Below are 16,056 nucleotides of genomic sequence, written 5' to 3' on the forward strand. Positions count from 1 at the left end.
ATAATAAGTTTTGTTCATAAAAAAATGGCTTTATTAAGATATTTTTTTATTCAAAATATAAATGTGAGGAGTTTTTAGTATGTAGAGTATTCTCTAATTCTGCATTAAATAGTAAAGACGAGGTAAGGGCAGGGAAATTTTTTAATTTAATTCAAAGCTATTTTCCCCACATGAAAGACTCCTATTTGGCTATGACATATGATGATTTTCTCTCTCTAAAATTTGGCTCTGTTTCCTGCGAGGATAGAGAGAGTGCGAGAGTATTTAGTTGCGTTGCAGGTCAGAAGTTGGCACTACAAGTATTTAGTTGCGTTGCAGGTTAGAAGTTAACTCAATCACAACTCTCAACGCTTTCTTCGATCTCTCTCTCTCTCTCTCTCTCTCTTGTTTTTCTGTGTCTGTATATTCCATGGCTGCTCATGAAGAAGGAGAGGTTTGTTTTGAAGAAGGAATGTTGTGGCTGCCGTCACCAGTTTTGGATGAAGCAATATGTAACACAAAGGTTTCTCTCTCTCTTCTCTCTCATATTTCTACTCTCTTTTTCGTTCGGTGAAATGATAGTGGTTTTATTCAGTTATATCTCTTCTTGTTAAGTACAGGATTTGATATTTAATTTCTAGGTTTTTTAACGATCATTGTTCCGAATTTATTAAAATTTGATTTGATCTTATAATTTGCAGGCAAATTCGAGGCTCCATGCAAAACACCATCACCACCACCACAATGATCATTTGGTGGTACTCTTTCTGCCTTCACTTTCGTTTTCTTTTCTGTCCATCGATGGTGATTTTGTATGTTTTGACGTGTACGAATTGGTTTATTAGATTTAGCATGGCAGTGTTTCTTTCATTCGCTCGTACGAGTCATTTCTTCCTTCCTGCAATCCACGGTTTTACAGATACATGTAAATAGTTTAATAAAAACAGCAAAATAAAAGTTTCTGCACAAACATCAAACGGTGATTGATAGAGAAAATGAAAATGGTTATTTTCGAGGATTGAGCGAAGTATTTTCAGCATTAGAATATCATGGTTTGATGGGAGTTTGTTGCTTGAATTTTGGAGATTTTGTTTACTGGCCAGGTTCCGACATTCTTGACATGGTTTGGGGAATAGGAGATAGGATTTTCAAAGATAAACTATTTCAGCCTCATCTGGCAACTATCGTGTGATTCACTAACGCTAGAAATAAAACCCAAGACGTGCCGTGTGGATTACGGGCTTGAAATTCGTCTCCAACCACTGAGTCCTTTTGTGTTGGTTATATTAGTGTTTGTGTTTGATTGTATAACATGTAATTAACGATTACCTACTCACGAGACTACATAGTATATATTACTCAACTGTCACTTTTAGGTCTTGTACTGGTCCACCTAATATTTCTAATTGTTAGTTAATTTTGTCAATCTTATTTTGCAACCAATTAACTTTAAAGCATAGTTTGATCTTAGAGAAAAAGAAATTTAGTTGGAAAATTTTAGCTGAAGGAGTGTTTTGGGAGAGTCATTAATTTAGAGTTGTGATCAAGGGAAGGTTTCTTCGAAACTTGTCAATGCATGGCTTAGGTATTAAGTAAAATCTTTCAAAATTAGTGCATTGAAATTAAACAAATAAATTCTTTTGGTGTATTTCTTGGTACCGAAAAGTTTAGAAGAGGGGAGGCTACCTCATCCCAAAGGCAGGGTATAATACAATTCTCTTTGAGAACTTACGGATGGATTTTAGCTAATTTTTTTGTTTTTACAAATCACCCACCATGAAAGATTACCGGCAGCATGACTCGAACCTAAGCCTTAGTTTAGTGAAAGAACGATCCTTACCAACTCAACCAACCTTGTTGACCTGTTGGTGTTTTTTTTTTTACTACTGAGAGGAGATTCGAAATTTCGATCCCGGACTTGAATGCAGTAGTACTATTGTATATTCGTATATATTTTGTTTGACTAAGACAACGTGTGAATTACAGAATTCAAAATCTAGCTCAATGAGACCACATCATGGACCAAAAGTCCATGTGAATTGGTCATCCGGAGGACCTGGAATGCAAGCCATTTTCCTGGATTCTAGCCAAAAATCATGTGGCACGGGCGTTTTTCTTCCACAACGAGCAGGCACCCACTTCCACAGAACTAAAAAACCAGGTACGTAGGTAACCCTAATTTCGGATTAGATTTTAATTTGGTCATTTTTCGGGTATATTATTCTTAGTTTTGGTTAAGATACTTAACGTGAATAATCAGCGTAATCAAATGACCAAAATCAACTGGCGAAAATCGAAATGCCCTTGTTAATATTTGCCTTGCATGCAGCTTGTGCTCCCGTTCTGCTGCCCTCTCGTGTGGTTCAAGCTCTGAACCTCAACGTGCATGCACTAGGCCTGCAAGTTTCACCTCGACAAGGTTAGTTATATGATCTATACAAACAATATATAAAGTTGAGGGGGCGGATCCGTTACACTATTTTTTTACATAATTTTTTACCACTGTTCTAAAAATCCCCGCCTAACGCCGCCTAGGCCCCGCCTAGGCGCTAGGCCCCACCCCACCGCCCCGATTAATGCCTAGGCCCCAGCCCACCGCCTAGGCACCCACCTAGGCACCCGTCTAGGTTGCAACTCACTTAGACAGAAAATACATAACTTTCATTTTGCATTTTGTTTTTTTTCTAATAAATTGTAAGAGACTTGTTGCATACTTGAATGAACAAACATTATATCCTTATTTCACATGTTTTCATTATGTTCCAATACTTCATGATATATATGCATTCTATTTTGTAGTTTATGATGAAATTATATATATTTCAAGTAGAAGCAGACACTTATTTACCTGAAATATGATAGATTTACTTAAATCCGCCTAGTCCGCCTAGGCGCCTAGCCGCCTAGCCGCCTAGCCGCCTAGGCGCTAGGCCCCAGCCCGCCGCCCGACTAGCGCCTAGTGACTTTTAGAACCTTGTTTTTTACACACGTCTTTGCGGGACTCACCTCGTAATGTATTTTAACTATCTAAACCGTCTGTATTTTAGAGCATCGTTCATAGATGATCCTTACAAAAAATTAGACAAATCCAAAATCATTAAGACATTCATTTGTGGTGAAGAAAATAAGCGAATATGGATCTATAAAGAAACCCTAAACCCTTGATCGATTAGTCATATGGTTTCAAATTTTTGGTGATTTTTTGGTAGACATGATATTTGAGAGAAGACCTAAAAGATAGATTGTTTGGATCGTTGAATACAATACGGAATATGCCTCACAAAAACGTGTGTCAAAAATTGTATAGTAAAAATGGTGCCACTAATCTGCCCTCATAGTTGATATATCATATTTTACTTAATTTGATTGAGGTATTTTTTGTTGATTTATCGTACGTTGCTAAGAATTCAGAATTCTAATTTCAGATTTTAAAGATCACAAGCGAAAAAGTGAAAACTACTTGGCAGCTCAAAACAAGAATGAGAATAAGGATGTTTCGTCTACTCAATACTACATTATTTCCCAAAATCCGAATTCTTCACCAGAGTTGTTTCTTCCAAAGGAATGGACTTACTAATGGCGAATACGAAGAACGATTATCACAAGTATACAAGAAACTATGAGCTCGTTTGACTGTACTTTTTAGATAACTAAAAACACTTTTAGAGAAAATATTTTTGGGTTCTAAAAGCACTTTAAGTACTTTCTACAAGAAGCACCAGTTATGTGCTTCTTTCATGAAGCACTTTAAGTGTTGTTTCAGAATTTACTAGTATTTTTAATAATGATTGTTTTCAAAAATATTTTCACCAAAAACGTTTTCAATCATTTTAAAAGCACATTCAAATTAGCTTTGTATCATTATAATCATAAAGGCTAAAGCCCTCGTAGTTCTATGATTGATGTGTACGGCTAGCTCTGTTAAATGATCGATCTTCGATCATGTAATGTAAGCTTAAATAAACAGCTAAATGCTTCCGTTTTATACCAGTGCTTTGATAAATTCTAATTGTGTTATATGTAATGCTTGTGAACTAAAATTGATATTGCAAATTTACAAGCCATAATTTCACCACCAAAAAAAGGTTGCAACAATAATCAAAATTAGAAAGAAAAAAAAAAGTTTAGTAGAGACATGTACGCTTTTCCGATCAAGCGAAAATTGCATTCATTATTCAATCGCAAAGTGTAGTACAAATTCAAATATGAGAAAGCCGTAGTATGATTGCAAATTCAAATCTCTTCTGCATAGTATGAATGCACACTATAGAATATCACTTCTAGTGAAAAAAGGCTTTTAGTTAAAATGGTAATTGAGATTGGCAAACTCCGTCCCTGATCTTGTCAACCGTAAATTATTTTGGTCATTATTTGAAAAATCTGTCAATATCCTTGTTAAGTAGAGATATTGATTTGACAAAAGTACCCTTAAAATGGTGGTTATGTGGTCATGTAGGTGACAATCTAACGAGAATATTGACATATTTTTTACGAGATGACAAAAATGGTTTACAATGGATAAAATATAGGGAACTACCCGGTATTGTTTACACTAAAAAGTCAATTCTGATACTATTCACTTTACCCTTTATTTTTTCTTTATAGTTAAAACTTAAAAATTTTAAATTATTTTCATTAGTTTTTCTTAAAATAAATCAATCTTTATTATCAGCTATCAAAATTATTGATGAATTATGACGATTTCGAGAACATTTTGTATAAAAAGCCAGAAAATAAAAAAGCCCAATTCTTTATTGAAGCAAAACGGGCTGCTTTCGGTCCATGACAAAAAACATGGTAGTAAAATTTACGCTTCGAAACATTTACCCAACCACGCATTGCCACGATGGCATCCACTCTCGCCGACCTAACATGGACCAATAGGATTAGCAAATTAATAACACAAAACGAGCGAGTAAAGCAGAGGATTATTCCCCACCTTAAAGATGAGCCATTTCCCAGCGTAACCGAACCGAAAAGTCCCGCTGCTATCTGTTGCTCTCTCAGTCCCGCCATGGAAGCCACTCTTCTGAGCTCGCAACGCTTCCATCCCAAGCTTTCACCCGAAAAATCTCGAGGTCAGTATTTCCTGTTTGTTTCCCGAGAAAACGCAGGAAAGTTACAGAATTCATGGAAAATTCGGATATTGTTGGGTTTAGTAATCTCTTGGTAAACTTAATCCAGTAATTTCTAGCTGTGTACGCATCGAAAATGTTTTCGTGTTGAATTTCGATTGGGTGGAACTGTGAAAGTTTGTATCTTCGGGTGAAATTTGTGTGTTCTGATAGGGATTTTCTGTTCATTTTCCTTGCAGGTGCAGTTTCAGGTAGTGAAATTCAAATTTGTTGTTTGCCCCATGTTAGGAATAGCTATGTTTCACTTAGGACAAACCCTAGAAATTTCACGTTTCCAAACAGCCCCTTATTGTCCAGATTAAACAGAAGAGTCTCTGTTAAGTTCTCGAACCGGTTCGTGAATGATTATACAAATGTTGAGGCTACACCTCCAGAGTCTCTTAATGTTGAAGTTAATCCGTTGAGTGGGAGTGACGGGACGGAAATTTCAAAACAGAACGCGGTTGAGAATGCAAAGGCGGAGCAGGCGGGATCTATGACGTTTAGAAACCGGTTTCTGAATTTCGTGCGCCTGAGTTCTGTGGTTAATAATGCTGCTGAATCGTTCTTCAAGAGCGAGATTAGGAGGAGGCTGTTTGTGACAGCGGTGCTGATTGTGATTAGTCGTGTCGGGTATTTCATTCCTCTGCCTGGATTTGATAGAAGGTTGATCCCTCAAGATTACCTAAACTTTGTATCGGGATCTGTTGGTGAGTAATGACCATTCTTTTTCCATGTGTATGGTTGTTTATGCAATTGTCTGATTGTCGTTCGTGTTGTTTTCTGCCAGATGAACTTGGTGATTTTGCAGCAGAGCTTAAAATGTCTTTCTTTCAGCTTGGAATCAGTCCTCAAATCATAGCGTCGATCATCATGCAGGTTAATACTTTTCATCAGCTAGTTTGGTTTATGTTCACCAAATAGACAATTTTGAAACCAACAAAAGTACATGGATATATGTTAAATGTGCTTAATCTTTTGAGGAAAGTTGGAATGTAATACAATAAAGTTATATATTGAAAATCTCAAAATCGATGTACAGGTACTCTGTCATGTTATTCCCTCCCTGGTAAAGCTGCGGAAGGAAGGCTTAGATGGTCATGAGAAGATTAAGAGTTATATGTGTGTCTAGTTTTTCATCTCAAGCAGTGAGCCAAGTTCTTGTTACACAATTTGATTGTGACTTTTACTTTGGACCAGTTTTGTCTGTCAAGATTTTGAACCCGTTTCATGTTTTTTTTCTATTCAAGATGGTGGCTATCTTTCGGCTTTGCAATAGTGGAAGCTATCATACTTGCTTGTTATTCACTTCCGTATTCAATCTATGCAGCTAGCTACAGGTAATCCAGCATATCTATCGTTATTTTCAACAATGATTTTGATTTTGAGTATATCCTGGGTCTAGTCACAAGTTCTTATAAATGTAGTTGCCTAGGTTCTCTTTTCCACCATGCAGTTAGCAGTTAGCATGGTTCGTTTTCTTTTCTATTTAATAATAATTGCATGTCTCGTAGGTTTCTTGTTGTTTTAGTTGGTAAGTTATATTTGTGAGATCGAAGATGATATTTATCTGTTGGTAGGAGTATGATTATGTTTTGGAATTTTGCAGGGTCAAGCATGTGATGGTGACAAGTATGTTATTGGTCTGTGGAGCAATGACAATGACGTGGATTTGTGATACCATCTCAGAATCTGGATTTGGTACTATACTTGATATGTTGGTTACTTGGCTGGAGTTGTATCATCGTCCTAATATTCCCCATAAATCTGTCCTGTTGCCTCTTTCCGGGCCTCATTTTTTTCTTTCAAAGAAGGATTTTACTGTTCATTGTCACCAGTCGCTATGTTTAACATTTTCAGATGCTGGATTTAGGGAAAGTTTTTACATAGTTGAATTTTATGAATACATGTGTGCGGTCTTAAGATCATAGTATCATTCCAATAGGGTCACTTTTTTACGGGTCCTTGTGGAATACTTGTTTTTCACTGATGGTGACTGTTAGTACATATGTGAGGTCTTAAGATAATAGTATCGTTCCAATTGTGTATGGGATTATGATCTCTATCTTCTCTGACTGGTAAGTGGTAATTCACATTTCAGGTCAAGGTTCATCTCTAATTATTTGTGTACAAATATTGATTGGCTACACAGAGACATTATACAAAATGCTGTCTCAGCTCTCAGGTATGTGATATAACAAAATCCATTAAATTACGTGTGTTGGGCGCAATTAATATCCAATCAGATAACATTTAATTATGTAAATTTGCTCATCCTATCACTGGAACTCTATCAGATATCATTTAACTTCAAGTTTTAAAGTTTAGTGATTCATGTTTTATTTTATTAATTTCAGGAAGTTCTGTTAGTTGGGGCCCATATTTATTTGCAGTATTGGGCGTTTTCACTTTAGTCACTATGTGGGCAGTTGTGGTGACTGAAGGGTGCAGGAAGATAAAGCTGCAGTACTATGGTTTTAAGCTTGCTTCTGCTGCAAGGTAATTCAAATATTACCATTTGGATGGGATGTGATAATTTTTAGAGAAAGACACTGAGTAGTGCATACTTCTCTCTACACATGGTGTGGTTGATTATAGATGACCATTCTTAGCCGTTATTGCTTATAAACTGATCTCATGATCGGTTAACAGATTAGTAGAAGCCATCATACCATACACTCTACCTTCTATAATTTGATTTATAAAAATTTGTGTACTTTATTTCTGCTGGCTGACACTATTTTCTGGTCTTTTGTGTTTTGGGCAGAGATGACTCACCTATTACCGAAGTGGAGCCCTATATCCCTTTTACCATTAACCCATCAGGAATGCAGCCTGTTCTCACCACTACTTATCTCTTGGCATTTCCCGGCATTCTTGCAAGGTTAAAATTTCTTATTTGGCAGCATCATTTCCTGGCCGACCCCGAAAGCTTTCCTTAAATATTCTATTTACACTTTGGTCTTTTCTGTTTTAAAGTTGAACTTTACTACTTTCTGATAATGTGGTTTGTTGGCAGTATTCTTGGTTCACCTTTCTGGGAGCATGTTAAGGAGATATTGAACCCCGAAAATACTATTGGTGCAGGGCCTTGGGTGTACTACTCAATATATGCGTTTTTTGTGTTCTTATTCAATATATTTGACATTGTAAGTTTATTCTTAACATTTTATATATATATTGGTTTTAATGAAATTGTGTGGTTGAGATTAAAGTACAGGCCACACAATTTCATTAAAACCAATCTAACGGTGGGGAGCGTGTCCCCATTTTTTTGAAAAAATGGGGATCCCTCCACTTAAGCAATCTGTGTATATATATATATATATATATCATTCTAGAATCACCTTGCTTTCTGCTCGTTCTTCAATCTGCAGGCTACAATACAGTAAAAGAGTACTTTAAACCCCAACTAGTAGTGATATAGTTGTCTTGATGTTTCTATACTACTGCATAAAATTTCTTGTGCTTACATGTCTGGATATGAAAATAGTGTCTGGTCATCAGTAGTTTCTTAATGCTAATGCCGTCTCTTATGACTTAGGAATTTAGAATTCTTGGTTAAAAATCCATAGTAAATATGATATTTAAACATTTAGATGTTAATAGAAATATACTACGTTATATCAGAGTCACCAACACCACCATGTAAATGCTCTAACTTAATCTCAGCTGTTAAAAAGTTTGCTTTTTTTTTAATAAAAAATGCTTGTCCAGGCCAACTTGCCCAAGGAAATTGCTGATTACTTGAATAAGATGGGTGCCAGGATACCAAACATAAAACCTGGGAAGGCTACAATTGAGTACCTTACAAAGATTCAGGCATCGACACGTTTCTGGGGTATAATTCTCTTTTCATTGTGTCTACCTGTTGTTTAATACTATTCCTTTGTCGTTGGTCCCCATTGAATTCTTTTTTGCTTGCTTTTTCTTTTTTTTCTGTGGTGGAAATTCTGCAGGGGGGCTATTGTTAAGTATCTTGGCAACAACATCAAGCATAATCGACCATTATTTACGCAATATCAATGCGGGATTTGCAATCGGGTTGACATCAGTCCTAATAATAGTAAGTACAATACCAAGTATGAGTTATGAAATGCTGAGTATGCCACTAAATCCACTGCCATAGAATGCTTTTGTTTGTTTTCGTGCGTGTTACCTTTCTTTTGATCATTAACTCAGGGTAGCTGTAAAAAAGTTCTAGCGTTTGAATGAATATTTAGAGGACGTTACCTGGCTTTACTTTTCTCAGCTTTGCTTTACCCAAATAGACCGTAAACCGACTGTTTATTTGATTAATAAATTTTTCTTGCATAAACTTGATGGTCTATGTTTTCATGCTAGCCTTCCTATGGAAAAAAAAAATTACCTGATGTACTAAATTCTACCGTGTTGAATGGTTTGCGCTACTGCTTTATATTTTACGCAACTCTTGCAAGTAGTTCTGACTGTTGATTGTGCAGGTGGGTTCTATTATTGAACTTAGAAGATCATATCAGGCATATAATGTAATGCCAAGTTTAAGTAAAGCCTTAAGCCGGTATGGTGCATAACTCCCAAATAGGCCGTGCCTTCTCGTCTTCAGGTGATGGTGCTCTTTCGCTCAAAAACCGATAAAAGAACTTCTGCGGAGAAGGTGACACTAATGACAACTTTCTCTCTCCCTTCATTTTTTGCAGCGTTGGAATTCTTAGACTGATGAAACACCTCCAGCAGAAACCAGAAACGATTATGGCATCGCAATATGCTGTAAAGGGTACGAAGTCTGGTGGCTTAGAGCAGTATGTAATGCTTCAGTCATTGGCTACGAAGCGAAGACTCATAGCCGGCATGGTTTCTGTATCAAATGGAAAAGCATCGATGGCGGGGTTTAGTTCAGTGCACTGTAAACCAACAACGGTTTGTATCGACGATGAAAGACACCCCATGTTTTGTATATATATACACCCATCTATTATCTATATTAAGACGTTTAAGACTGAATCTTGTGATGTTCTTTTTGTCTTCAATTTTTTCGTTTGAATTTCAAATTAATTATCACAATCGTGAATTTCAGTTTGGTGGTTGGTTAAGCTCAATTCCCTTAGGTACCGTTTGGTACGTCACGGGACGGAACGGAGTGGGACGAGGTGTTCCGTCCCACGTTTGGTGTCCCTAAAACGGATGGAACGTGCTGTTCCACGGGATGAATTTTTGGTGAATTTTTGTTCCGCCTCACCTCCCTGGAACGACTCGTTTCACATCCGTGGAACACAAAATTATAACCTCTCCGTCTCCATCTTCCTCCTTGTTTCCATCCGAATGCATCTTTACTCCCTCTTCGTTCCGTCTTGTCCTGTCTGCATACCAAACGATACCTTAATTCTCCAGATGGAGTATATTATCGTCTGAGTGGGACTTGAAGGTGGTGTGTGCGCCGTCGGAACGCTTGGGGTCCAGGTTACCCACACACATGCACAGCTCCTGCCTGACGGGATCAACCTCGGCCGGTGGTGCATTTCCGTTTGGGTACAACCAGTTTTTGAAATTTCTTTGATATGAAATATCGGAAAAATCAGAGAAAGATATGAAAAACTTCATCCCGTATTGGAGAAACTCTTAAATTTCAGTCAAAATCGACAAAATTCGTCAATATTTTCGCCACATCGATTAAATATCAGAGAAACTTTTATATTTCGTCTAAACCAGTTTTCGATATTCCCTGAAGTTTCATTTTAAATTTTTATTATTTCCCTTGAAAACAACCGATATCGATATATTATCGGTATTTTCATAAATTTGCATATTGATATTTTTACCGATACCGATATTACACATTGGGTACAGCTCTGTCTTTTTTAATATTTATTGCGACATAATACAAAAAATTTATTTGGGAGAATGCCTTTCATGGAACAGCTGGACCTCGACCGTCACGTCCTGAGTCAATAAAATAAGGACAGTGACGTCAACACAATTTTTTAACTTTGTGTATACTTCATGTTAATCTTGACCGTTGATTTTACCACAATTCTGGTGCACTGCGTCAAATATATCCTTCCCCTTGTTTGGGCCCATTTACATGGGCCGTTGAGAGAGTCCATAAACAATATGGATTAAAGCCCACCGTACAACCCGACTTCTAACCCGACGTCTCCATACAAACCAGAGCCACCGTCCCTCTCCGTCTCAGTCAGAGCCAAAACCCAAAACCCAAAACCCAAAACCTGACAAAAACCATGAAGTTCCAGGTCGAAGACGTGACGGTCTACTTCCCGTACGACCACATATACCCGGAGCAATACGCCTACATGCTCGAGCTCAAGCGCGCCCTCGACGCCAAGGGCCACTGCCTCCTCGAGATGCCCACCGGCACCGGCAAAACCATCGCCCTCCTCTCTCTCATCACCTCCTACACTCTGTCCAAGCCCCAAAACCCCGTCAAGCTAATCTACTGCACCCGCACGGTTCACGAGATGGAGAAGACGCTCGCCGAGCTCAAGCTCCTCCACAATTACCAGGTCAAGCATCTGGGTCCGCAGGCCCAGATCTTGGCGGTGGGGCTTTCGTCGAGGAAGAATCTGTGTGTTAATCCGACGGTGTTGGCGGCGGAGAATCGGGATTCCGTGGATGCGGCGTGCCGGAAATTGACTGCCAGCTGGGTCAGGAACTTGGCGGCGGAAAACCCAAATGTGCCGACTTGTGAGTTTTTTGAGGAGTATGAGAGAGCTGGGTCTGGAGCTGTTTTGCCTCCTGGGGTTTATACATTGCAGGTATTGCTCAATTGGGTTTTTGAAAATTCTTTTTCTTTGAATTGGGTTTTGAAAATTTTGTTTATGTTTTCTCGGAATGGAGTGATTGCAATTGGGTTGGTTTGTTTTGTGTGAAAATTAAGGATTTGAGGGCGTATGGGAAGCAGAAAGGGTGGTGCCCCTACTTCTTGGCGAGGCATATGGTGCAGTTTTCGAATGTGGTGGTTTATAGTTATCAGTACATGCTTGATCCAAAAGTGGCTGGGATTATTTCCAAGGAAATGCAAAAGGAGTCTGTTGTGGTGTTTGATGAGGCTCATAACATCGATAATGTGTGTATCGAAGCGCTTAGTGTTAGCGTGAGGAGGCAGACAATTGAGGGTGCCAGGAGGAATCTCAGTAAGATGCAGCATGACATTGAAAGGTAGGTGCTTCTTTTGTTTGGAAATGATTGGTTATGGTTTTGTTGAATTCAAACTCTCTCAGCTCCGTAATTTTGAGGGGGCTTTACGCATTGCATCACTTATCCGTCTCTTTTTATTTTATCAGGGTTTATTCAAAGTACTGGCTAAGATTATTCCTAGATAGGCTTGTTTCCAGCTTTCTTAGTTAGTTCTCTTACGTTTAATACAGATTTTCATTCATTTGCTTGACATGGTAGGTAGGTTCAAGGCCACCGATGCAGATAGATTGCGTAAAGAATACAACCGGCTAGTTGAGGGTTTGGCACAAGGAGGAAACCTACCTAGTAAGTTGATTGCTCATTCCCATGATTTTCTTCCATTAGCACTTAATTTTTGTTTGATGATTTCCCGAGTTCTCATAACTTCTTATTTCTTCTGCATATGCAGTCACAGATACTTGGCTTCAAAATCCTGCTCTACCTGATGATATTTTGAAGGAGGCTGTGCCTGGAAATATTCGTAAAGCAGACCATTTTGTGCATGTGTTACGAAGATTGGTCAATCATCTGGAAGGCCGTCTCGAAACTGAGAATGTTGAGAAGGAAGGCCCTGTTAGTTTTGTTGCCACTATCAGTACACAAGCTGGAATTGACCAGAAAACTCTGAAGTTTTGTTATGATCGCCTACACTCATTAATGATGACGTTAGAAATTACTGACACAGATGAATTCTTACACATTCAAACGATTTGCGACTTTGCGACACTTGTGGGGACATACACTCGTGGATTCTCTATTATAATTGAACCATTTGATGAGAGAATGCCGCACATTCCTGATCCTGTTTTACAGGTTAGTTTTCGTGTTTTTTTCTTTTCAAATTACATTTTTAATACAAATGAAGATTGATTGATTTCTGAAAATTGAACAATTGGTTAAACATATTACACCACTTTCAACAATTTTTAAAATTTTATGTGCACTCTATTGAAACTAATGATGTGATGGTTATTATAAAATCTTCCTGCAATATGTTCCCTTGCATATTTACTGTAAGAGTCTGTCTGCCTTTGCTTGATCTACTTATATTGCTTTGGTAATGGATGGACTGAAGATGTTTTCAGTTCTGATCTAGTCTTTTCATATTTGGTTTTCCAGCTTTGCTGTCATGATGCTTCACTTGCCATAAAGCCTGTATTTGATCGATTTCAATCAGTTGTGATTACATCTGGAACCTTGAGCCCGATTGATCTCTACCCCCGTCTTCTTAATTTCCATCCTGTCGTCAGTCGAAGTTTTACTATGTCATTAACAAGAGATTGCATATGCCCAATGGTTCTCACCCGTGGAAGGTATAAACATCAGAAAAGTTTTTTTGTGCTTACATTTCATTTCTCTTTATTCATTGTAGTAGGGGAGTTGTAAACTTTATTGTTCTTATCATATCATAAGTTGCCTATTATATTTAGCATTTAATCCTATTAGGTAGTATCTAAAGGTTGCTCTTGTATATTATTTCAGTGATCAGCTTCCAGTAAGTACCAAATATGATATGAGAAGTGATCTTGGCGTAGTAAGGAACTATGGGAGGTTGCTGCTGGAGATGGTTTCTGTTGTTCCAGATGGGGTTGTATGTTTTTTTGTCAGTTACTCTTATATGGATATGATAGTCAATAGCTGGAATGAAAATGGAATTTTGAAGGTAACTGCACTATCTCTGTCTCTTGCTTTTCCTGGGTATCTGTGGACCCTTTCTTTGTCCTCTTCTCCAAGTTTTTGATGAAGTTAGTTTTTCAGAAAGGTGCTTACTGCTCCCATTGTCGCAGGAAATAATGCAGCATAAGCTTGTTTTCATTGAGACCCAAGATGTGGTAGAGACTACTTTGGCTCTTGACAATTATCGTAAGGCTTGTGATTGTGGGAGGGGTGCTGTCTTCTTGTCTGTTGCCAGGTATTATAAAACATTCAGAATTTTTTTATTATTAATGTGCAATTAAAATAAAAAGGATGGAGTGCCCTTCACTTAAAAAGGAAAAAAAAAAAGGATGGAGTACCCTTTTGCTATTTGTGTAAGCTGTCATATTTAGAAAGCTATCCATTGTTCCATGCCACGCACATTTCAGAACTTTCAATATTACAATTGATGGATGACACAGTTCTCTCATGAGTAATATTATGTCTGTACTTTCACAGAGGAAAAGTAGCTGAAGGAATAGACTTTGATCGACATTATGGACGATTGGTGATCATGTTTGGCATTCCTTTCCAGTACACATTAAGCAAGTGAGTTCATCTCTTTTGTTTTATTTATTGTAAAAGGGTATTTTGAATCAAATTTTCTGCATGTTTTAAATTTTAGTATTTTGGGGTTTTGTCGGACTGAAACAAATTTTACGCCTGTGGCTTGACATACTTTTTCTCGCAGGATTTTGCTTGCGCGGCTGGAATACTTGCGGGATACCTTTCAAATAAAGGAAGGAGACTTTTTGACGTTTGATGCCTTGGTATCATTGCAATGCCTTTCATAACGTATAATAAATATTTGTTTTTTTTTTAAGACATGTTTTCTAAACGTTTTGGGTTCTGTATGGTGCAGAGACAAGCAGCTCAATGCGTAGGCCGAGTCATCCGGTCAAAAGCGGACTATGGCATGATGATTTTTGCTGACAAAAGGTTTGTGTTCCTGTGTTCTTTTTTATTTGAATTCCAATATCATGAATTCACTACTGGAAGCTCTATTTAAACATTAGGCACTGATTTTTGGGTGCTTAACTTCATCTTCAGATATAGCCGTCATGACAAGCGATCCAAATTGCCTGGATGGATACTGTCGCATTTACGTGATGCACATCTGAACTTGAGCACGGACATGGCTCTGCATATAGCACGAGAGGTTTGTCCTTATTTGTTATCACATATTTCTACTATCTTAGTACGTTTATTAATTAGCCTGAAATATGCATGTCTATTAGACTTTGTTTTTGTGGTTTTCCTTGCGAGTCGTTCATCAATTGTTTTACCAGTCTGTTGTGACCTAATAAACCATCCCTTTAGACTGTGCTAGATGATTTTGGGACCCAAAGAGAATAAACTAGAAGGATCGAAACCGAAGCATTGAAACACATCTTATTTGGGCTGATAAAGTGCGATTGCTACTTTTTCAACTGAGTCAGAAAAATCTCTAAAAATACGTAGCGTTTTTAGTTTCCTTTTTCTGCCAGAATCACCCAGCGTTATGATGATAAAATCGATCTTTCACCTTGTTGAAGCTTCTGGCAGTTGATTAGAATTGCATGCGATTTATCTTTTGGTATGTTAATCTTTTCTTATCTTGAAAACAGTTCCTTAGGAAGATGGCTCAACCATATGATAAGGTTGGTGGCGGCAGCGGTAAGAAAACCCTTTTATCCCAAGAAGACTTAGAGAAGATGGGCGAAAGCATTGCTAATGATTTGCTGCGTTAAGGACTCTGCCTGAAAGCTGTGTCGCGGTTTGTGGGTTTTTGGTTCTTCGTTGGCCAGTTATCAGTCCTGCACCGAAGAGTTTGGCCAACTTAGGAGATTTTGTTATCGGTGATCTGAGCAGTTACCTACCGGAGCATGGCACAGCCTTACGATAAAAATTTCACTCAAATTTGACTTTCCGGGTTTCAGGATTGAAATATGCTGTACAAATTCATAGTCGTGTAGATTTTTGGCTTGTAGTTTGTCTTTCTCATGATCAAATTATGGCTAGAGCTACATTTTTGAACCTCAGTTTTGACTAGTTATTAGATGTTTACCATGGCCATGAGTTTATAAAAGTTCTAGCTGTTTATCCTCATTTCTAC

General features: G+C 37.8%; 3 protein-coding genes across 4 annotated transcripts; all 3 read left to right on the forward strand.

Moving 5' to 3' along the window:
- Positions 1-285: 285 nt before the first annotated feature.
- On the forward strand, positions 286-3,744 carry LOC103432436 (uncharacterized). Of its 2 annotated transcripts, none has more exons than XM_070819415.1 (5): positions 286-502; positions 681-734; positions 1,966-2,140; positions 2,309-2,398; positions 3,405-3,744. In XM_070819415.1, the coding sequence occupies exons 1-5, from the start codon at positions 410-412 to the stop codon at positions 3,554-3,556; spliced, it is 564 nt and encodes a 187-aa protein (XP_070675516.1). In that variant the 5' UTR covers positions 286-409; the 3' UTR covers positions 3,557-3,744. The 2 variants fall into 2 exon arrangements, with proteins under 2 accessions (XP_070675516.1, XP_008368854.3); XM_008370632.4 differs by having other exon boundaries at positions 288-502; positions 681-737.
- Positions 3,745-4,915: 1,171 nt separating this feature from the next.
- Positions 4,916-10,076, forward strand: LOC103432523 (preprotein translocase subunit SCY2, chloroplastic-like). Its single transcript, XM_017331524.3, has 14 exons — positions 4,916-5,057; positions 5,294-5,803; positions 5,884-5,972; positions 6,136-6,215; positions 6,344-6,433; positions 6,703-6,794; positions 7,195-7,278; positions 7,451-7,592; positions 7,861-7,977; positions 8,113-8,242; positions 8,811-8,934; positions 9,053-9,159; positions 9,557-9,678; positions 9,773-10,076. The coding sequence occupies exons 1-13, from the start codon at positions 4,994-4,996 to the stop codon at positions 9,644-9,646; spliced, it is 1,719 nt and encodes a 572-aa protein (XP_017187013.3). The 5' UTR covers positions 4,916-4,993; the 3' UTR covers positions 9,647-9,678; positions 9,773-10,076.
- A 1,148-nt stretch (positions 10,077-11,224) lies between these two features.
- LOC103432435 (general transcription and DNA repair factor IIH helicase subunit XPD) lies at positions 11,225-16,049 on the forward strand. The gene is made up of 12 exons (XM_008370629.4): positions 11,225-11,845; positions 11,968-12,248; positions 12,490-12,572; positions 12,676-13,079; positions 13,386-13,579; positions 13,749-13,929; positions 14,054-14,178; positions 14,421-14,510; positions 14,653-14,731; positions 14,824-14,900; positions 15,012-15,120; positions 15,569-16,049. The coding sequence occupies exons 1-12, from the start codon at positions 11,312-11,314 to the stop codon at positions 15,689-15,691; spliced, it is 2,280 nt and encodes a 759-aa protein (XP_008368851.3). The 5' UTR covers positions 11,225-11,311; the 3' UTR covers positions 15,692-16,049.
- The last annotated feature ends 7 nt before the right edge of the window (positions 16,050-16,056 follow it).

Source organism: Malus domestica, chromosome 03, assembly GCF_042453785.1.
Source record: "Malus domestica chromosome 03, GDT2T_hap1".
Classification (NCBI taxonomy): Eukaryota; Viridiplantae; Streptophyta; class Magnoliopsida; order Rosales; family Rosaceae; genus Malus; species Malus domestica.

What these genes read in the sequence shown, in the direction of transcription:
- LOC103432436 (XM_008370632.4), top strand. Translation starts at nt 410, where the DNA reads ATGGCTGCTCATGAAGAAGGAGAGGTTTGTTTTGAAGAAGGAATGTTG. An exon ending in ACCACAATGATCATTTGGTG is followed by an intron (nt 738 to 1,965) that starts GTACTCTTTCTG and finishes TGTGAATTACAG; the next exon opens with AATTCAAAATCTAGCTCAAT. An exon ending in GCAAGTTTCACCTCGACAAG is followed by an intron (nt 2,399 to 3,404) that starts GTTAGTTATATG and finishes TTCTAATTTCAG; the next exon opens with ATTTTAAAGATCACAAGCGA.
- LOC103432523 (XM_017331524.3), top strand. Translation starts at nt 4,994, where the DNA reads ATGGAAGCCACTCTTCTGAGCTCGCAACGCTTCCATCCCAAGCTTTCA. An exon ending in TAGCGTCGATCATCATGCAG is followed by an intron (nt 5,973 to 6,135) that starts GTTAATACTTTT and finishes ATCGATGTACAG; the next exon opens with GTACTCTGTCATGTTATTCC. An exon ending in GAGAAGATTAAGAGTTATAT is followed by an intron (nt 6,216 to 6,343) that starts GTGTGTCTAGTT and finishes TTTCTATTCAAG; the next exon opens with ATGGTGGCTATCTTTCGGCT.
- LOC103432435 (XM_008370629.4), top strand. Translation starts at nt 11,312, where the DNA reads ATGAAGTTCCAGGTCGAAGACGTGACGGTCTACTTCCCGTACGACCAC. An exon ending in GTCTTCTTGTCTGTTGCCAG is followed by an intron (nt 14,179 to 14,420) that starts GTATTATAAAAC and finishes GTACTTTCACAG; the next exon opens with AGGAAAAGTAGCTGAAGGAA. An exon ending in CTCTGCATATAGCACGAGAG is followed by an intron (nt 15,121 to 15,568) that starts GTTTGTCCTTAT and finishes TCTTGAAAACAG; the next exon opens with TTCCTTAGGAAGATGGCTCA.